Source organism: Chroicocephalus ridibundus, chromosome 1, assembly GCF_963924245.1.
Source record: "Chroicocephalus ridibundus chromosome 1, bChrRid1.1, whole genome shotgun sequence".
Lineage (NCBI taxonomy): Eukaryota > Metazoa > Chordata > Aves > Charadriiformes > Laridae > Chroicocephalus > Chroicocephalus ridibundus.
In genome coordinates this window covers 11,882,278-11,903,792 of record NC_086284.1, presented here as the reverse complement: position 1 = coordinate 11,903,792, position 21,515 = coordinate 11,882,278, and the positions used below count along the sequence as shown (strand labels likewise).

The 21,515-nt window shown below is 46.4% G+C and overlaps 1 protein-coding gene across 1 annotated transcript; it reads right to left on the bottom strand.

Annotated features, from left to right (window-relative positions):
- Positions 1–776: 776 nt before the first annotated feature.
- On the bottom strand, positions 777–21,285 carry RRM1 (ribonucleotide reductase catalytic subunit M1). Its single transcript, XM_063328549.1, has 19 exons — positions 21,043–21,285; positions 19,800–19,888; positions 17,882–18,059; positions 17,301–17,401; positions 16,590–16,649; positions 15,198–15,237; positions 13,589–13,751; positions 12,860–13,001; positions 12,123–12,206; positions 11,326–11,487; positions 10,658–10,737; positions 9,991–10,192; positions 8,200–8,349; positions 6,385–6,606; positions 5,889–5,965; positions 4,919–5,054; positions 3,418–3,513; positions 2,374–2,562; positions 777–2,047 (listed from the first exon to the last, which is right to left on the bottom strand). The coding sequence occupies exons 1-19, from the start codon at positions 21,059–21,061 to the stop codon at positions 1,859–1,861; spliced, it is 2,379 nt and encodes a 792-aa protein (XP_063184619.1). The 5' UTR covers positions 21,062–21,285; the 3' UTR covers positions 777–1,858.
- Between the last annotated feature and the right edge of the window lie 230 nt (positions 21,286–21,515).

Sequence of the window (21,515 nt, the reverse complement as noted above, 5' to 3'; positions counted from 1 at the left end):
ATCCATCACGGTCCAACCAGGAGCTCCTCAGCAGATTTCTACCTCTAGCCCATACTTTCCACACGCCTGTCGACAGCCTAACACATGGCTTTTCAATTCTCACTAAACTCTTTCTCTGCCCCATCCAACCGGTGAGGCTGACACGTTCTGCAAGAGCGATTCTGCTTCCCCATCAGCCCTGCTCCAGCCCTTGCAACTTCTGGACCTTCCCAAACTCACTCAGAAGAGGATTTTTGTAGTCAAAATGAATCTTTTTGGTGAAATCTCCCGAGAGGCACAGCTGCCACGGGTGGGGACAAGACACAACTATCTTCCCTTGGAAGCAGAGAACGCCACTTCCCAAGGCATTTGCAGTGATGCCTTACAGGAGAAACCAGAAGGAGAAGAAACAGGGCAAGTGCTGGACTAAAAACCAAGATGCAAGAGTTCAGGCCTTGCCTCTAGCACAGTCCCAGATTCTCCCGGTGAACTCAGCATTCCTCCTTTGCACAGTACTGAAACACAGACCTGGCCTTACTTCAGCCCCTTCCTCCTCTTTACCTCAAGCCCAAATCTTCAAAAACAACACATAGAAACAGGCACCCTACCGAGTAAAGCCCAAATGCCCCAGCAAATACAGGGTTCTGCTGCTGTGCCTTATTTTACACAAGAGCCTTCAGACAGTTCTCTGGGAGGAACCGTGTACACGAGGTGCAGGGTTCACAAACCAGGTCTCAGCTGCTACAATTCACTTTCAATCAAAAAAAGTGTTCCCAAGGATACCACTTGCTCATTCCTTTGACGTTCCACGTTTTATTGAGTTTGGCTGGATTAAAGGGTTAGTTGTATGGTACATGAATTCAATAAATATTTAAGAACTGGATGATGAAGCCCCATCACATTAGAGCAGGGAGTTAAGCACATGGATAAGTAAAAATGTATGATTTTTCAAATAACTAGCTGGGGTGGATAAATGCAACTCTTGGGGAAAAAAAAAAACCACAAACAAAAAAAGATGGTTGTGTGCACTTCAGAAGGGCTTTCTGGCCAAGGACAGCACGGAAGCCCATTACCAGCAAACTGACTGATAAATTAGAGCGGGTTCTTAATACAGAATAAAATGCACTGCAGGAGTTCTGCCATTTCCTGGTCAGAACTGAAAAGGAACATTTACCAAGAGCAATGTTCTGCCCTCCCAGGCTGGATGGAGAAGATGAACTCTCCAGGTAGCAACACACCTACCACCAGCCTGCACCTTTAAAAAGCTTTTTGGAAAGGGAAGAGGAAGGGACAAGGAGAGGTAGCAATGGTGGGAGAAGGGTCTCACCTGCAGGTGTGCACACACTCCAGCTTTCTAAGCTTGACAGAAGCTGCTCCTTTGCCATGACAGACAGCACAGCAAGCGCACAACACACCCAGCCTAGGGATGTTTTCCTGCTGTCTTATCACAGCAAAGGAGAAGATAGCAGTCAGGTCCGCTTCTTTCCCTGAAGACATGAGTAACAGTCTTTAGTAAATGAAAAGAATTGCCTGAAGTCCCCTGGACAGATCTTTAAGGTAAGCGGCACTAGCGCTTTCCCTGTCTGTTCAGGAGAAGTCCTGCCTGTGGGGTTCAACGTGAGACCATGCAAGAGCACTTGAGTTTTGGGGAAGCCCAGCTACTAAAGCAATATACAAACTTCTTATGCACCCTATCCATACCTGTGCACCAACCCCCGATCGGGTGGGGAAGCTACAACACACTACTGCGATCACCCCTCCTGCCACAGTTCCAGCAAGCCTCTACACCCTGAAGTAACACTAGTTATAACTTCATAGATAGTTATAGCAGGACACCAGCAAGGTGGAATGGCTTGGCTGGCACTGCAGAGCAGGTCCATTAGGAGCCACACATCATACATTCATCTCGGTTCTCCAGGGAGCACACCATGGCTGCTTTATTCCTCTCCTTCTCTTCCTCTTCCTTGGAGGCCTTCTCCCGCTCTCTGAGTTTCTCTTTGTTCAGGGTGAACTGGATGGGGTTCGCAGCTGGTTTTGTCCGTAGATAGTACATGCCAGTCTTCAGACCCTGCAGAGCGAAAGCATGAGTCGAAGAGCTAGAATCAGCTAGAGGTCGGGCAAGCGATACAGCCAGCCTCTGAAGCGCCAGCCTCCCTTAGCCCATATCACTGTACCAGCCTCACAGCCATGGCTAGTAGTAGTCAGGATTAACGGGAGCAACGCTGCGAGCATCTGCAGCTTTATTGCTCACGAGAGATGTTGCACTACTAACACCAGATTCTTGGAAGGAAACAGCCGTTGACCCTTCTAAGAATCAGCCAGACCAACTTTTCATGACAGAACTTATCAGCCCCCATTTCGCTGCCTGTTCTGAACCGCCCCCCTCCCAGATACCTGCTTCCACCCGTAGAAGTGCATGCTGGTGAGTTTGCCGTAGTTGGGTTCCGCAATGTGGATGTTGAGAGACTGGCTCTGATCAATGAAAGCGCCTCTGTCTGCTGCCATCTTGAGGACAGTTTTCTGGGAGATCTCCCACACCGTCTTATAGAGCTGCTTCAAGTCATCAGGAATCTCAGGTATATTCTAAAAGGGACAGGAAGAGTTCGCCAATGCGGTTTAACCAGTGACTGCCCAAATGTTCATATTTATAAAATCAAATTCTTCACCAATTGCTGAGACTTCAGCAATCCTAACTTTAACTGAGGCTTTTTGCAGCTGAACTCTATCACTGGATCCAAGGATTCTCTATCTGAAAGCATCCAAGCATAAAGAAACCTTACTTGCCGAAACAGGACAGCTTCTAGGTTATTTGAGAGAAAAAGCTGTTTGCAAACAGACCATTACTGTTGCGTCCTAAATAGCTGGGAGGTCTTACAAAAAGCAATCCAGCAGCTAGTGCCCCTCCAAACTTCCTGACAAGTGGGATGCACTTCGTTAGCATGCATGACTGCAAGCACAAGAGTCACAGCAGCATTTCAAACTCCACAGCATAAATGATTCATCCCACACAGACTCTTCTACACGTACCTCCTGGATCTGGATGTCATATACTCAGTTCCTGTCTCAAGCCTACTCCCTACTATGAAATTACCCCTTTATAATCTTTATGATAACGGGAATCCAAACATTTGCAGAACCTGCATAAAGTAGGGCAGCCTGACTCGGTATTTGTTCTAGCAATAATTACCAGTTCATTTCCATCGGGCTTCTCCACGACATGAGCAGGCTCCAGCAGGAACAAATTACCACCGAGATCAGACACATCCCCTCATATTTCCTAATGGAAATGCTGCCCTTTACAGCTTTTCCTCCCCAGCCTGGCCGAGTCACGCATACACGGCAGACCTCAAAAGCACTGTGTGGCAAGACAGCCCCCAGCCAGCACTGCCCAGACGAATGGGAATCCCTGCACCGTTCCTCCTGGTTTCTCACGCGTACCTGGATAGAGCCATTGTGGGCAATGATTTGGTTTTTCATCTCCTCATTCCACAGGCCCCTCTCTGTGAGATCTTTCAACAAGTGCGGATTCACAACCTGTAAAAGGCAAAGGCCAGAGAATGAAAGCACTGCATATTCCGCTAAGCTACACACCCTGCTGCAACAACCCACCTTCCAATCCTGCCCAGTTCCCCGCTGTTCGCTGGGGCAGGAATTTGTGTAAACAGATTGAGTTTGTTAGAAGTGACTGTCGATTTTAATTGCTCAAACTGACACACAGGGGGAGCCATGATTCAGAAATTGTCACTAAGCCCTTTCTCATCACAGATACACTTTCCTAGAGAACGTGCGCAGGTTTTTAAATGGTTAAACAAGACCTTGTACAGTACCGACAAACTTTCGCTCTTCAGTCAGCATTGCGGTCCGCGCAGACGGCCAGACTAGGCTCAAGGTTAAACCATCAGGGTAACAAATATGAGATGCCGCTGGCCACTGCAGAACACAGCAGGCTGGCTGCAACGCCTGGCTGACACCAGCCTGGCGCTGAACTACTCGGACAGTAACAGGAGAAGTTACCAGACGTTACAAATCAGAAAGGGGACTGTATGGAATTCTCCTGCATGAGGAATGCCAAAAGATGTGAAAGGGAGAGATCTTGGTTTACCAGGGCCACTGACCACAACCTGAATAACTAAATAAGGATATAAACAATCCTTAAGACTGAGGGTCAGAAGGGGAGAGAAAAACAGAGGTGCAGGCTGTTTATCTGGGAAGAAAAAACAGCGAACTTTTGCTTGCTGGGACTGGGGGTACCTGTCCAGCAGCCTGCACCCGACCTACACAGAGAAGCAGGTTAATAAACCTGTTGTTCTGACCTCACCACACCTGTCTGAATTGATCTTGCAGTCAGGAGGAAATGGAGTGCTCTCCCTAACGTCGATGAGGGGACAGACCAGGCCTCCCTAAGTTAGATATTCCCCTGTCTTACACGGAAGTCTTTGCTAACTCCAGAACTCTAATTGTTTCATACTCTGTCCCAAATGTCCTGTTGCCTGACAAATTTCTCTGCATCTGTAAAGCTTTTGCATGACTTCTTCAGATCTGTTCAGTGCTTTACATACAGCTCTTTCCTCAGGACTGCGCAAAGCAGCACTGTGCTCCGAGTTACTCTTCCCACAGCACACCTGTCCCTTCAATAATTTCACTAATCATTCATTTAGCACGTATTTCCTGCAGGCCATCTTGAGGCCTCATAAAGGTTTTTTCCAGACAAAAGCAGCACTTCTTTACAATTTTGCATATTCCACGATGACTGTTGTGGAATATGCAAAACTGTACCATAGCACATGGCAGGTGTTCCCCCTGGGGATTCTGGCCTTCGACAGAAACATCAACCAAATTTTGTTAGCAAGTGTGTGGCCTCCACCTTGTCTTTCTTAGCACTGAAAGTCATCAAAGAGATGGAAACAGAAAAGCTGTTTCCCACAGCTGTCTTGCTTACCTGAAACTCTCCTGAGAGGACTCTGCGTGTGTAGATGTTACTGGTGTAGGGCTCGATGGATTCGTTATTGCCCAAGATCTGCGCAGTAGAAGCAGTTGGCATGGGAGAAAGGAGAAGGCTATTTCTGACACCATATCTAGGAACAACAGTCAAGAGTTAGAAAGCTTCAACCAAGGGAGACAAGACAGAGAAGACCCAAAACAACAGAGTCTGCCTGCAAAGAGCTGTAGAGGGCAGAGGGCCAGTACCAGGAACCCCCAGCTCACGCTCAGAAATCTCACCACCTCAGGGTAACCTGCAAACCCTGCAGTAAAAAAAGGGAAGCTCTACTAAACTTGTACCATGGGTAAACGTGGAACCACAACTAAAGTTTTTACTACTTTCATCTTTAATAAGAGGGTTTCCCAAATTATTTAGTGATCAGAAACGGTGCATAGAAAAAAGATCTGTCAGGCACTCCACAACTCCACAGAACTCAGGCAAAACCAAAACAAACAGCCCATGAAGGGCCTGAGACTTGTCCATAAAGGAGACAGTAGACAGATTTACTAAGTTTAAAAATTAGACCCACACAAATTGAATAAATTCATTACAGGCACTTCACACTTTAACAATTGCTGTCTTCACAGTGTTCAAGACTCAGCTGCTTTTCCCTGTCCGTCGGGAAAGAGTTCCCAAGCCCAGCTGACTCCATCTCACTACATTTGTTGAACAGGAAACACAAACCATCCTGCTGATGCATCCAAGACAAGAGCTCAGCCAGATCAGCCTAGGGGGTGCGCGCTCTCTGGCTTGTAAGAACAAAAATGAAATAAAACCATCCACAAAACAGTCCTGAAGAAAGATCTACTGCAGCGTGGGGGAAACACATAGGACCATTTTTACACCTGCACGTTTTCCTTTGGTTTCAGTCAGTCAGAACATATCGAACATATTTTACATTTAATACAAACTGTGCCAGCCTACTCACTTCGCAATCTTCTCCTTCAAAGCCTTCCAGTCCCAAAGATCAGACGGGGTGACATTCCACATGTCATACTGAAGAATCTGAAGAACACAGGTGTAGTCCAAATAAGACAGGGTGCTCTTTTCTCCGTGCTTTATAAATCACATTGTAAATTGACGTGTTGTTCCTATTAACTATTCTCTGCAATTCAGCCTCAGCGAAGCTCCTGTATCGTGATCTTACAAACGTTCAATCTTTTAATTGCGCTAAAGGGAACGGCCAGCACAGGCCGAGTCTTGCTTTTCTTTTCTTGCTCTGCACATCAGTTTAACTTCCGCATTTCTTACTGCACTTAAGAAGCCAAACTGATGGAGAAAAACTCAAGTAGCATTTGTACTGTTGCAGTATTATCAGCCTACGGTGTTTCAGTCATACATCTTCTGTACCAAAGACCAGGCACAGTAACATTATCTGCTTTTCATAGCTTTGGCCCTGACACAGGACAGTTTCTGGTACTTACTCCTTTGCTGACAGGAGAACCCTCATATGTTTCATACGGTCCTTGCTCCTTGGCAAGTTCACAGCTGGCTTCCAAAGCACCATAATAAATGGTCTCAAAAATCTGCTGGTTCAGGCGCTGGGCCTCGGGGCTTTCAAAGGGGTACCTCATCAAGATGAAAGCATCTGCCAGGCCCTGCACACCAATGCCAATGGGACGATGGCGTCTGTTGGAGCGTTCAGCCTATGTGGTATTCAAGCACAGAGAGTAACTGCCTTTAGCAGAACTACAGAGAATCAATATAGTTGGAAAAGACCTCCGAGAGGAATTTTCATCCATACCATCGCCTTTGCTTTTATGGGCCATCCATTCTGCTGCAACAACCCACCTTCCAATTCTGCCAGTTCCCCACTGTTTGCTGTTTGGTGGGGCAGGAATTTGAAGACCCAGACTAAGTTTGTTAGAAGTGATCACTGATTTTAATTGCTCAAACTGACACACAGAGGGAGCCATGATTCAGAAGTGAACACTAAGCACTTTCTGGAAAAAAAACCCAGGCCTGTGAAGACATTTAAACTCATGCAATCAAATTGTACATGCTAGAAAAATCATCTTCATCAGGTTTGGCTTCACACTTTGGGTATTTGCTTATTTCCTCCTCCAATGCCCAGCTCTGACGCTTGACTTTCTATGTCCTTGCAATGCAACAGACCCTGCTCCCATTTCTCTTCAACAATCACCAGCCCTCTCCCCACTTTCCTTCCAGAAAGCTGTCTATGCACCCTCCCAAAAATGCATAAAAACAAAAAAATCAAGACGGAGTTACACCTTAGAATCATAGAGTTGTCTAGGTTGGGAGGGATCTTTAAGATCATCGAGTCCGACCATTGACCTAACTCTGACAAAAAACATCACTAACCCATGTCCCTCAGCACCACGTCTGCCCGGCTTTCAAATCCCTCCAGGGATGATGATTCCACTACTTCCCTGGGCAGCCTCGTCCAATGCTTGATAACTCTTTCAGTGAAGAATTTTTTTCTAATATCCATCCTAAACCTCCCCTGGCACAACTTGAGGCCACTTCCTCTTGTCCTGTCGCCCCCTGGCTACCCCCTCCTTTCAGGGAGTTGCAGAGAGTGAGAAGGTCTCCCCTCAGCCTCCTTTTCTCCAGGCTGAACACCCCCAGCTCCCTCAGCTGCTCCTCACCAGACTTGTGCTCCAGACCCCTCACCAGCTCCGGTGCCCTTCTCTGGACACGCTCCAGCACCTCAACGTCTGTTCTGTGGTGAGGGGCCCAAAACTGGACACAGCACTCAAGGTGGGGCCTCACCAGTGCCCAGTACAGGGGGACGATTGCTTCCCTAGTCCTACTCACCACACTGTTCCTGACACAGGCCAGGATGCTCTTGGCCTTCTTGGCCACCTGGGCACACTGCTGGCTCGTATTCAGCCGTCAGCTGACCAACACCTTCTCAGGATCTTTCCAGGATCCTTCTCTCTGATCCACTTTCCACTCTATGCCTAGTGCTGTTCTGTGCTTTATGGAGATCCACACACACAAAAAAAATTCCAACGGCATCTCAAGGGGAGGCTTTTTCTACAACTGCTTCACTAAGGAAGTGTTTTGGGTTGAAGCTTAAGAAGTCACTAACAACAAGTCACATCTGCAAACAGGTAGTTAATGGAACTCCCAACTATTAGCCAAAACAGGTTTACAAATTCCCTCGCTGGTTCCTTCTGCCCAGGACCGAACTGGGATTGCTACAGAACAACAGGCCCTTTGTCACCAGACTCTGGGAACGCCTTCAGCCCGTACCAGCTCAGCACAGCACTCACCTCTGGCACGGGGTAGTAGTTGATATCAATGATTTTGTTCAAGTTTCGGACAATAACTTTAGTGACGTCAGCTAGCTTCTTGAAATCATACGTGTGCTCTGAAGTGACGTACATGTTCAGGGCTATAGAGGCCAAATTACAAACCGCAACCTGTGGGGAAAACACAGTGAGAACGGGCACGTCAGCCAGCACCCTGTGCAAAAAACAACATCAGTCCCCAGAGCGTGGTCCCTACCCAAGCTACGTGGAAACAAAGAACCAAGCAACATATAAGGCTAGAAAATGCACTCCTCATTTCTTTGCTATCTTGTGAGTTGCAAAAAGGGTAACAACAATTCAAAAAGTTTAGTAAATATCAGTATCACCATAAAAATTCAATTCTCTGGCTTGGTCAATCTTGTTGCCTGTAAGTCATTCTTCCAGAAACTAAATCTAACATTTTCGTGTGTTGCCAGAACCAGCAGCTGACCTCAATGAGATCCAGACTATATTAGGGCATTTTTTTGAAAAATTTTTAACACTAATATTATTTCCAACCCCAGGAGAATTGAAACAAGTAAGCTGAAATTTCTTGTGCAGTGCAGGCAGGCAAGACGGCTCTCCATCTCTTCTAGGCTACTCAGGATTTTATGAATATGCCGAAGAGAGTGAGCTAAAGAACAACTGGTGGCTGCTCAGGCAAGAGAAGCTGACACTTTCAGTTAGTTACAACATCCTCAAGAGCTTTACTGCACTAGAAATTGCCCGTGCTGCATTAGCACTAACTCAATATCCTTCCTTCACTTTTGTTAGCAATCTTGCAGTCCAAACATAGCACATCCATAGTGCACCAAGATTAGGGTGGTAGACAGGGAACAGGGGAATTGATAATGAAATATAAGCCTTGGCGTAGGAGAGGAATGGTTTTACTAAATCATTAGCTGTGGCCAGCAGGTTGAGGGAGGTGATTCTCCCCCTCTACTCCACTCTCGTGAGACCCCACCTGGAGTACTGCATCCAATTCTGGAGCCCCTACTACAAGAGAGATATGGACGCGCTGGTACGTGTCCAGAGAAGGGCCACGAGGATGATCAGAGGGCTGGAGCACCTCTCCTGTGAGGACAGACTGAGAGAGTTGGGGTTGTTCAGTCTGGAGAAAAGAAGGCTCCGAGGAGACCTTCTAGTGGCCTACCAGTATCTTAAGGGGGCCTACAAGAAAGCTGCAGAGGGACTTTTTAGGATGTCGGGGAATGGTAGGACTAGAGGGAATGGATTAAAACTAGAGATGGGTCGATTCAGACTGGACGTTAGGAAAAGGTTCTTCACCATGAGGGTGGTGAGACACTGGAACAGGTTGCCCAGAGAGGTGGTGGAAGCCCCATCCCTGAAAGTTTTTAAGGCCAGGCTGGATGGGGCTCTGAGCAACCTCATCTAGTGGGAGGTGTCCCTGCCCATGGTGGGGGGGTTGGAACTAGATGATCTTTAAGGTCCCTTCCAACCCTAACAATTCTATGATTCTAAGAGATGCTTACATCAGCTACCAGCTACCAAACAGTGTTCAGAGGTTCACTTTGATGGGTATCTTGTTTTATACTGTTTGTTATATTTGCTCCAACTCCATGGGAGTTGGAAGCAGGGGCGAACCCACACACAGAGTCAGTGCAAGAGCTGAAATACTCGAGTCAAAACTTCCCCAGAATTTCCTTAGCTACCTGTTCCCTTCCCCAACCAACAGTCAGACATATTCTAGAAAGCTGCAATAGGAGCAGTCACAGCTTTCCTAAATGCTACAAGTTCCTGTTCTCCACTTACTTCATCTTTGCTGGTGTACTCCACTATTTCTGTACACAGATTGCTACATTTGATGGTGCCCAAGTTCTGCTGGTTGCTCTTTCGATTGCAAGAGTCTTTGTACAGCATGTACGGCGTGCCGGTCTCCGTCTGAGACTCAATGATAGCATACCAGAGCTGCTGGGCCTTCACCACTCTGCGGACACGGCCTTGCTTCTCGTAACTGCAACAAGGGCACACGTTGCTTAATAATTCCCAGGCTCTCCAAAAACAGCAGCGAAAGACAATCATTTTTAACACAACATCAGGTTTAGGCAGGCAAGACCCCACTCACTTCTGAACCGTGTGAACTCGGAACTGTCCTTGTTTAAAGAAAATAGCAGCATCCTACACAACTCATTCAAAACAAAGCCGTGGACCGCTTTAAGCAGGGATCACTTCAGAATTTCCCTCTAACAAGCTAAATCAACCACTCATACATAGTTCCATCTTGAACAGGTGACAGTTTGAAGCAAAACCCTATGTAGGCATTCCCCATCTTTGTCCTTTTATCAATCTGATAACGGAACTCACTGAGCACTCAATAAGCCAACACCACAAACCTGTGCTATGGCTCCCAGCCACCACACAGCAAGGGCAGTTCTGTGAATGGGTGACTACTGCTTAAAAATCTATTCCCTTTTCTTACCTTTCATATAGTTTCTCAAATTCCTCTCCCCAAACCTCATCTAGGCCAGGACACTCATTCGGACACATTAAGGACCAGTCCTGTAAGGAGGAAAAGATTTTCTCTTGAATATTTTTAGGCATCCTGTTAATTAAAGGCACTCAGCTTCATCAGCAGATCCTGCTATAAACCGGAACATGCAAACTACACTGCCCATCCTGAAAAACTACAACTCTGCCGGCAGACATGGGGAAGATGTTTATCACACTAGTCAGATTTATTTAAAAGTTAATTATATGAACGTTTATGACCAAACCACATTTTTAGTCTTGAAATGACTGGTTCTTAAGCTGTAGCCCTTTTTAAACAAATACAAGCAGTCGTATGAAGATCAATTTACTGAGATTTTGCTGCTTTAAGGAAACTCCAGAGTAAAAATTTAGCATAATACTATCAGTACATAAGTCACAGGCTGCAAGATTAAGCACTGAAGGAAAGTGTCCCACTGGAGCTCTCCAACTCCCTTCTCTACCTGCACAGCCTAGTTCTCAAATAAGGTGCAGCAGATCTTTCAGAAAGTTCCTTTGCTGCACAGAAGGCAGCTCTGCAGCCCTTCCCGAACTCCATCCCAGGGCTGATTACCCGTTTCTCCGTTAACAGACCTATTCTGCCCAAATCAAGCTTCTTACCTGGTTGGTTTCGACTCGCTTCATGAAGAGATCGGGAATCCAGAGGGCAAAGAAAAGGTCTCTGGCTCGCTGCTCCTCTTTCCCAGTGTTCTTCTTTAAGTCAAGAAACTCAAAGATGTCCAAATGCCATGGCTCCAAGTAGATGGCAAAAGCCCCAGGTCTCTGATACATAAAATATAGTCAAGATCATTACAAATTGCCCTTGAAAATAAAATCTCCTGCACTGCTCCCAAGTGCACATAATACCCTAAACTAACTAGAGCTTAGTTTTATAGTCTCCTCAAGGCTTTTTTGTGTTAATGTTGCTCTTGCTTATTGGAACGAGGCCATGTTACCAGTTCCAGATTCTCCATAAAAATGATTTAGTACCAAGAATATATTTCCTCTGTGTAAACATGAGCTTGACAAACCTTAGATTTACTTATTGTGTCATGCCTCCATTGACTGGACTATGTGAAGACAAAGGATACAGATCAAGAAGCTTTCTACAGTCTTACACCTTAATTCACTATTGGGCACGCAAGGAGTGACCAAAAACCGGTGCAAGAAGCTGATCTAACACGTGCGTACCACACAGCAGATGTACCAAAAGATATACCTGCATGACAAAATGCATAGTGAAAGGGGAACGCCAGAATATCAACGAGAAGGGGAGAAAATGCCCTATTTTAACTGTGTCACCTACAGCCACTTCATCAGCTCACTGATGTTACTGGGGCAGTCTTTCACAGATGTGGAACCTTTCCCTCTGACCTGAGGTCCCCTTATTGACCCCAGTTTTAACAGAAAGCCAGTACCTTGTTTCCACCTTGATCCACGTAACGGGCAGTGTTGTTGTAGACCCTCAGCATTGGAACAAGACCGTTGGAGTTTCCATTTGTCTGCAGAGGCACAGGAAAACCAACAATACTGAAAAGGAGCTGCCCGAAGAGATGGGCCTACAATTTGTGTACGTCTTTCAGCAATCTGCAAAAATGTTTTGCTGAAAGCTAGGAACTGACCACCCCAATCAGTTATTTGGCAGCCCCTTCCCCCCCCCCTTTTTTTTTTTTTAAATAGACAAAAATGTATATATCAGCTACTGGTCCCAGAGTTAACAAAATGTACCTCCTAATTTCTTTCCTCTACGTTATCTAATTTAAAGGCTTGCAGAGGTTACATCCACTGTGACAAAAAAACAAACGCACATCCACAGATTATCTTAAACAGTCAGACATACAAAAAGGACAAGGGCTAATGCAGGAGTCTGTGAGCATACTCCTAGGTTGCTAACACGTAACTAACTTGGAGTTGCCTGATCAAACAGTGGAATAAGATCCTCTTTTTGGAAGGACTTCTATTAGGAAGCCAAAATTCCAAGGAAAACCAACCTTTTTGCCTTTGAGCATTCTGAAAAGGGAAGGACTACTGAGCTAGTGTGACTAGCTGTGTTAAACTGACTCGGTAGAAGCAGCACTGATTTGGCAACTGAAATACAGACATTTCCTGAACTGAGAAGGGTAATCTCTGCTGGGAACACCATCTGTACACTTACCCCGGCAATATAGCTGCCCGTGGCTCGGATGCAGCTCACAGCAACGCCAATCCCACCAGCGGACTTTGAGATGAGTGCACACTGCTTGAGAGTGTCATAGATCCCCTCGATGCTGTCATCCTTCATGCACAGCAGGAAACAGCTAATGAAAACAAACAGCTTTAGCACACAAAGATTAAAACAGAAAAAGTCAAGAAGTATTTCACCAGGGCTGCACAAAAACAAGCGTAAATGCTGAACCTTTAACATGCTATGCAAAGCAAATAAATGAAGCAAAGCCAGAGGTTGCAAAGTGGAATGAAGGACAGTTTTAGAAAACATCACGAGCAATACTTGTATTATTGATATCTGCATTAGCAAAGCAAAACATTGTTAAAATCCTATCAATTATGCTTGTTAATTTTAGCATATTTTAGAAAACAATTACCAGGACTAATTTTGTCATCTACAGAAGATTGTGGATATAAGTAACTTTTAAATAAAATATAGACATGTAAACATTTCCATTAGCTTTTGAAGCTTACAGAAACCTGGGTATTTTTCCCCCAAAGACTATACTAGAGATCAAGTCAAATTTGACAACAGCTTCTTAAAGCTTCATAAAACAATCACAGAAATACAGCTACTATTTTTAGAAGTTGTGAAATCATTTCATTTGAACAGATCTGATCTCCAAAACTTTTACCTTCGTCCAGTTATGCATAAAGCGAACTTGAAAGCCAAAGGTACCTGGAAAGCTGAGGCCGGTTGGTGCCTGCGTTGAATAGCGTGGGGGATGCGTGGGTAAACCACCGCTCAGACAGAAGATTGTACGTTTCAATTGCAGCATCAATGTCATTTTTGTGGATCCCCACCGATACCCTCATCAACATATGTTGGGGACGCTCAGCAACTGAACAGAAAAAGCAAAGGGGAGAGAAAGAATGTCAGCGTGACATTTACAACTAGTACAGACAGATCTAGAGGTCACAGCAATAAGCTACAAACAACGTGCAGTGAGCCACTCGACAGACGTAGTTTTCACAGAATCACAGAATAAATCAGGTTGGAAGGAACCTCAGGAGGTCTCTAGTCCAATCTCCTGCTCAGGGAAGAGTGAGCTACGAGAATCAGACCAGTCTGCTCAGGACTTTATCCAGTCAGGTTTTGAAAAACTCAAGGACAGAGACTGCATAACCCCTCCCAACAACCTGCTACAATACTTGACTGTCCTCATGGGGGAAAAAAAAAACCCCACACCTCTACTAACAGTTAAAATCCAAGAAATATCCAATCCAGCATCCAATTGCTCTCTAGGTTTATTATATTACAATTAAACTCTCACCGTTCTAGTGTCCTGCAACAACTGTCACTGATACCACAGTAGCTCTTTCAACTTAAGTTTATTAAAAAGTGCTCAGCATTATGAAACAAGTTATCAGCTGGACAGGAAATGCTTCATCTTCTAAATCCTAAATAGCATGCAGCTTTCGAAGCATTAGGGTCCTTAGATAGGTAAAGCACAGTTGTTCAGGTCACACTACCAGTATGTAAACTTGCCACAGTACTGCTCTTTAATGATCAACTCTTTTTCAGGCAAGCTTACCACTGCCATAGATGCCGGATTCTTAGCCTAAGAAAAGAATTTGCACACGCCCAGAGAACACTTACTACAAATGTGTTGCTATTTTTTTAAACCAGTACTTACTGCTTTCACTGGAATCATAGAATGGTTTGAGTTGGAAGAGGACTTAAAGTTCATCTACTTCCAACCCCCTGCCTCGCACCAGCCCAGCTTGCTCCAAGCCCCGGCCAACCTGGCCTTGAACGCCTCCAGGGATGAGGCAGCCACAGCTTCTCTGGGCAACCTGGGCCAGGGGCTCACCACCCTCACAGCCATGAATTTCTGCCCGAGATCTCAGCTCAATCTCGACTCTTGCAGTGGAAAACCCTTCCCCCTCGTCCCATGGCTCCCCTCCCTCATCCAGAGTCCCTCCCCAGCTTTCCTGGAGCCCCTTGAGGGACTGGAAGGGGCTCCAAGGTCTCCGCGGAGCCTTCTCTTCTCCAGGCTGAACCCCCCCAACTCTCTCAGCCCGTCCTCCCAGCAGAGGGGCTCCAGCCCTCCCAGCATCTCCGGGGCCTCCTCTGGCCCCGCTCCAGCAGCTCCGTGTCTCTCCTGTGCTGAGGCCCCAGAGCTGGAGGCAGCACTGCAGGGGGGTCTCCCCCGAGCGGAGCAGAGGCAGGGTTTCTGCCAGCACATAGAAAGCTATGAGGTGGCCTATTTGCCTCCCCAACCCCTGCTCTGAGCCTTGGTCTTGACTTTTAAATAATACTTGAAGCTGACAGAGACAGTTCTTACCTTTTGAGTTGATTTTCAGCAAGTAGGAGCGTTCTAGAGTCTTTAAAAAGAGAGAATGCATTTTAGTAGACACGCAGATTTCAGTTAAAAAAAAAAAAAATCCTATTAACTCCAGACTCAGGCATCTTCATGTTCCTTACCCCAGGCTTCACCAGAAGCACCAACCCTGCACTCCACTCCCCCTGTTATTAAAGGCATAGAATATTAGGTAACTAATGACTAAAAAAACCACCAGAAGTCCACTGTACGATTCCACCACTGAGGACCCTATGCTTTGGATTATGGAGTGGTGGTGGAGCATGCAGCTACAAGGTTCAATTCTGCCACGGTGAATTAAGGCTAGAAGACAATGGAGTGCTGCTTCTCCACAACCCCATCCCTCCTTAAAATACTGTTAGTTATACTACGATAATGCTTTCCAGACAACCTGTATCACAATCTGCAGTGATGGGTGTTGAACACACAAAGCGACAAATATGGTAAACCCACAACTATAGCAGATGCGTTTTAAGCTGTGCCTAATGGATTACAGCAGTAATTACAGGAGGGGATGTCAGGAATTGCGTATCTATACACACATAGAAACACGCACGCCCCTTCAAGGTCCCCTCTTTCCATCCTTGCCTATGCTGTTCCTGCAGCCACTCCGCTCTTCACACACTCTAGTTGTCTCCTCCCGGCAAACTACTTCCCCAAACCAGAAGGCCCCACATCAGGTGTGTTGATGTAAACTCTCGGCAAAGACCCCGCAGTTCTTACAGAGATTGACAAGAACTATCTGAAGTACCCAGTGCTATGGCAAAGCCAAATGCTCTCCAGCTAACCCTCCGGAGAGCCCACTGCATCGTACCCTAAAACAATTCAGCAAAGAAGAAACAGCATGTTACGAGGGGAGCAGGAGGAGCAGATGGTGGGGGCACAGTAACTGGACTAGCTGTGGGGGAGACGTTCCAGCAGCCTGGAAGACGACAAATGCGTGGGATGACACACTGAGAACAACTGTTACACAAAACAATGGGAAAAACCAAAAATGCCTTTTTTGGTTTATTAAGAATCAGATTATTTTCTCGAGGAATGGCATGAGCTGGGAAGCCTTCAACAACATTCAGTGCTATCTGCTGCGAAACAGTTAGAGCCCAACGTTTAAAATATTACAGCAGCCAAAGTACACAATGAAGCCGAGAAGAAAGTACATGATTCATCCAGTTAGAGAACTGCTTTGTGCAGGTACTCTTCATATTTTTACAAACTCACTAATGACCCACCTACTCCAGTGCCCTCCTTGCCCAAATCTATATGATTCTGCAAGTATTCCCATCCTTCCCAAAAGACTCAGCTCCAGAACAGTATCAAAACAGCAGCCCTCGTTATCGTGAGTAATGTGCTTTTTACCTTAAAACCAAAATAGTTGTAGGAGAAGTCTCTGTCATAGATAATGGCAGAATTCAGGCGCTGAGAGGAAATAATACAGAGAAAAATTTACATTCGCAATCAGATTTTTTGTGCCTCACATTAAGGTAGAACAATACTATCACTGTTTGGAATTTCTGGCCTCAAAAGTGTAGTGAAACAGATATCAGATCAGAGGGAATAAAGTAGGGAAAAGCACTCAGCTTGAAAAAACAAATGCACAGTTTTAACAGTTTTTTTCCAAGTACAATGCACAATGGTTGGCTACGTTTTACTACAGTTAGATACCAAGAAACAGAAGATAGAATCAAAATACAAACGTGACTGCCCCGTAAGAACACGAGCTGGAACAACTGGAAATCAGAACCCAAACCTCATCTCTCCCTTCTGCGCACACAAAACAGATTGCTACATCAAAAAGGTACTTTTTCTCAAATTAATTAGTTATGCTAATCACAACTATGAGGACACCCAAGAAAATAGATTCTACTACAGAAACGTCCTTATATGAAGGAAATTCCTACATTGCCTCTTTTAAACTCTGCAGAACAGAGCAGTTGTCACCTGCACTGGTTTCTGCATTGGCTTTTTGTCCTAAACCAGACATGGCTTACTTAAAAATAAGAAATATAAGTTATCTGAACTAGTTCACTCAATTTTTAAAACTTAGAAGCGGAAAAAAAAATTACATACATCTTTGTTGGCCAGAACTATGTCTAGAGTTTCTTTGGAGATCATCGGTGAGTGCTTCCCATTGTGAGGGTTTATGTAGTTGTAGAGATCATCCATCACATCTACAACAGAAAGAAGGACATCCACAGACCTACATATGCATCAGCCGTCCTCAAGGATTTAACAGGCAGGACTACCCATCCTCAAAAATACCTCCCCGCCTCCAGCTCTAAACCATACAACTTTTCTTCTATCTGCTCAGTACTATTACTAATCTGTTAACCTTAAAAATGCACTTCTCTTACAATTTTTTTTTTTAGAATTTATAACACACGATAAATGGGAAAGAAAGTGGGTGCAACCTAATTTCAATCAGTTACATTTTTCATCAATCTATTTATACAGATATTTTTCACAAAACAGGCAATTTCATTTTCCTTGTGACATGCCTAAAACTCACGTTTTTCATCTCCATGGCATTTTTAGTTAGGCTGGGTCCTTAGTAACTTCTGCTTAACAAAGAGATTTCCATATTTATATCCTCTAAAACTCCTACTCCCTTTCTGACTAATTGCTATCCAAGTGTCCCCAAAGAGACTCACCACTGAATACTTTCTTAGTTTCTTTGTGCAAATTGGACACTGCGATCCTTGCTGCCAGGATGGCGTAGTCAGGGTGTTTGGTGGTCAGGGTTGCAGCCGTTTCAGCAGCCAGCGTGTCCAGTTCCACTGTTGTGACACCACTGTACAGCCCCTGAATCACTTTCATGGTGATCTGGGCCTGAAAAAGGAAAATTCCGGAGGTTAGCTACCTGTTGCTGGGGAAAAAAAAAAATACTAACGTTTCAACCATTTAGGAAGTTAAGAGAAGCTTCGCTATAAGCAGTACCATTCGGTCTGTTTGAATAGAAAAGCAAATTAAAATACCAAACACTCTTGGTGAAGTACTAACTCCTAAAATTTTAAAGTAATACTGGGGCAGAAGGGAGAGCAAGGGAAGAGTGAAGGCGGCAGAAACTGTCATTCCAGAATCATTAACATTCTTCTGCAGACACTTTCCTAAAGGCTATAACAGAGTAGCAGCACAGTTCACAGGGAGAATAGTCAGATTAAAACAGTACTTGCTTGGAAGTTTTGAAACTCCAAATGAAGCCTGACTTTATAAACGCCTGATGAGACATGGAACCGCTGTGCTTAAAATTATTTCATGATGAGCAAAAAAACCTCAACCCTGGAGGGGATACAATGGCTTAACCTAATCTTCATCTGCCAGCTGGGACCTTTTGTGGGAAAAGACCTATCATCTCTCAAGTATTTTCTGCTTGTCTTTCCAGGATTTAGCCCCGACCACTGCAAGAAAGAGCATATCCTCCACTGGAGAAGAGAGGTCTGATCTAACATTTGAAGTGCCAACAGCCTCACAAAACCAGCACATGTAATTTTCAAACCTTAGTCTCTGAAAGTGAGAATGTTGGGTTAGGGATTTTTAGTATTGGTTCCTAAGGCATCTGGCACAAGAAGATCCAAGTCCAAAAGGAGAAACTCAGTTCCAGAGAGATGTCACACACTACTGCAGAATAAATAAGAATGCAGTGCTTCATATAAGATTAGCTTTGTCATTAAGACGGGGGTATTAAGAGTGAGGAGGACTAGGAATCTTGCTTCTGTCCTCATCATGAGTGCCCTATGTCATGGAGATCAAGTCCGTATACTTTGTTTCAGTAACGAAGTCACTAATGCTCATTCTGCTGCTCTCTATCTGTGGCTGAAGAGCAGTACTTTTTTGTGCAGAATGAATGTCAAATATATTACACATGTAATTTAAGACATAAAACAGATCATTAGATCTTGGAGATGGGAAGAGCCTAAGTTGGCGACTCCAAATGAACAAACTGGGTCTGCACATCTGCATAAAAATCTCACAGAGATCACTGGATCCATGAGGGAGTCATCCTCTGCACAGGCTTTGGAAGGAGAAGCTTACATGGGTGGGATCAACCTGCACTCAAAATCCTATGCAGCTGGAAAAAACAAAATGGGGATATTATAATGACAGGGGTGTTCTGTCAAACAGAAGGGTCACCTTGTTCTATTAAGAGAGCATCAAGAGCTACTTTCCATATAGTATTCCTCAAGCTTTGCAGATTGAAATTGAGAGCAATCTACCAAAACTGAAATATGTGAGTTGGAGCAACAAACAACTCTTTTTTTTTTTTTTTTTTTTTTTTTTTTTTTTTTTTTTTTTTTAAGCACAAGAAGCCAAACTGCTTTAACAAAGTCTGAGGAATAGGCAAACTGATTTCCGCCCCCCCAGTCTCAAACTCTGTGAAGGAAAATAACTCAGAAGACAAACAATTAGAAGAAACACATTGTGAACGCATTTGCCAAGAGTTCCTGCACAGGCTGCCATGCTTGGCTTTTGCCAAGGAGAATAACTGGGTAACATCTGCTCACCACTGCTGGCTTTTATCAGAGAACCCCAGGGGCAGAGAAGGGGCAGCAGGAAAAACGACAGACTCACAGGATCGACAAAGTCAGCGTTGAGCCCATAGCAGAGCTTCTGGATGCGCGACGTGATCTTGTCAAACATGACACGCTCTTGGCGTCCATCTGTTGGAGAAGACATTACTGTCACAGCAGCTCCCATTACAATAAAGAACCAGCTAACACAGTATCCTCCTGCCCAGCACCTCACCCAAAGAGCCAGCCCTCTTTTGCGGGAACTTGGGTTGGGAATCACCAAGGACAAGCTGTTCAGGTTCTCTGTTCGGGCCCAAGGAGAAGGAGAGGCTATCCCCTCCACCCCAGCATATGCTTGCTGCAGGTGATCAATACTATATGTTGGATCCCTCTCTCAGAGGCACAGGCTCCGTATAGTGAAGAAAACCAGGGAGCTCTCACCATTTCAAAAGAGGCATGAGTACCCACTACAGGGCCAAGAAATTCCCACCCCACTGCACCTAAAACTCTGCATAAACCCAGTTCTCAGGACCCCCGCTGCAGAGATGGGGAACCCATCTGAGAGCCACCCCAGCGCCCCCGCCCCTCAGCTGGAGACCCCTCCTCTAGCCGAGCACTCTCCTTGGATCAAAGGTGTGGGGACTGGGGACTGTGGGGATCAAGCCCAAATCTCACTGCCATGGGGGGGCTCTCCCAAAGCAAATTAAGGGGTCTCATCCCTCACTCATGGCGTCATGGGGGGAGCTCCCTCAATCCGGAGTGCCCCCCAGTGCAGGCGGGGTGCTACCCCCTCACACTCAGAGCCATGCAGAGGAGATCCCATCCTTCCACACTCGGTGCCATTAGGGATCCCCCCCAAAACAGAAGGGGGAGGTCCCCATCTGCTCACTTTAGGTGCCATGAGAAAGACCCCCCTAAAGCAGAGGGGTCCTCATCCCCTCACACCAAGTGCCACGGCAGAGACCCCCCCAAACAGAGAGGGTCCCGTCCCCTCACACCGAGTGCCATAAGAAAGACTCCCCAAAGCAGAGGAGGTCTCATCCCCTCACACCAGGTGCCATAAGAGGGACCACTCAAACAGAGACAGTGACCCCATACCCCCCGGCTCGGTGCCATGAGAGGGACCCCGCAAGACAGAGGAGATGAGCCCACCCCCCCACAGTCGGTGCCATGAGAGGGGACTCCCGCAGAGGAGAGCGGGGACCCCCGCAGAGGAGAGGGGGGACCCTGTCCCCTCCCCTCGGTGCTGAGGGGAGCCCCCGGGCGCGGCCAGTGCCGCCCCGCGGCGGCGGGTCCCCCCTCACCCCTCTTGACGACGTGCATGGCGGCGGTCGGCGTCCCTTAGCGCAGGTCTCCCAACGGCTCCTCAGCGCCGAGCGCGGTCTCAGCGCTTCCCGCTCCCGCCAACGGCGCTGACCCCGCTGCGCCGCCGTAGCGCTCCACCCCTCCGGCCGAGGCGGCGGGCGACATCTTGTCTCCGGGCACCGCCTCAGACTTAGCCCCCTTCCCCCAGCGCCACGACTTCAGCGCCGCTTTCCACCGTTAGCGGAGACTCGTCTCTTCCTCCATCCCCACGTCTCCCCCGTCTCCTCCCGGGAAACACCACCCCGCCGGGGAGGGCCGCGCCGCTTGCCCGCTTCCAAGATGGCGGCCGGTAGCCCGCTTCCCCCTGCGGGGAGGCGGCGGGACGGGAAAGGGCGGTTCAGGCCGGCGCGAGGGCGCGACGTACGGAGCCCGCGAAGGGACAAAACGCCCTCGTCCCGCCATCTGCAGTATA

What these genes read in the sequence shown, in the direction of transcription:
- RRM1 (XM_063328549.1), bottom strand. An exon ending in ACGCTGACTTTGTCGATCCT is followed by an intron (nt 18,060 to 19,799) that starts GTGAGTCTGTCG and finishes TTCCTTTTTCAG; the next exon opens with GCCCAGATCACCATGAAAGT. An exon ending in CGGGCAGCTATATTGCCGGG is followed by an intron (nt 12,207 to 12,859) that starts GTAAGTGTACAG and finishes GTGCCTCTGCAG; the next exon opens with ACAAATGGAAACTCCAACGG.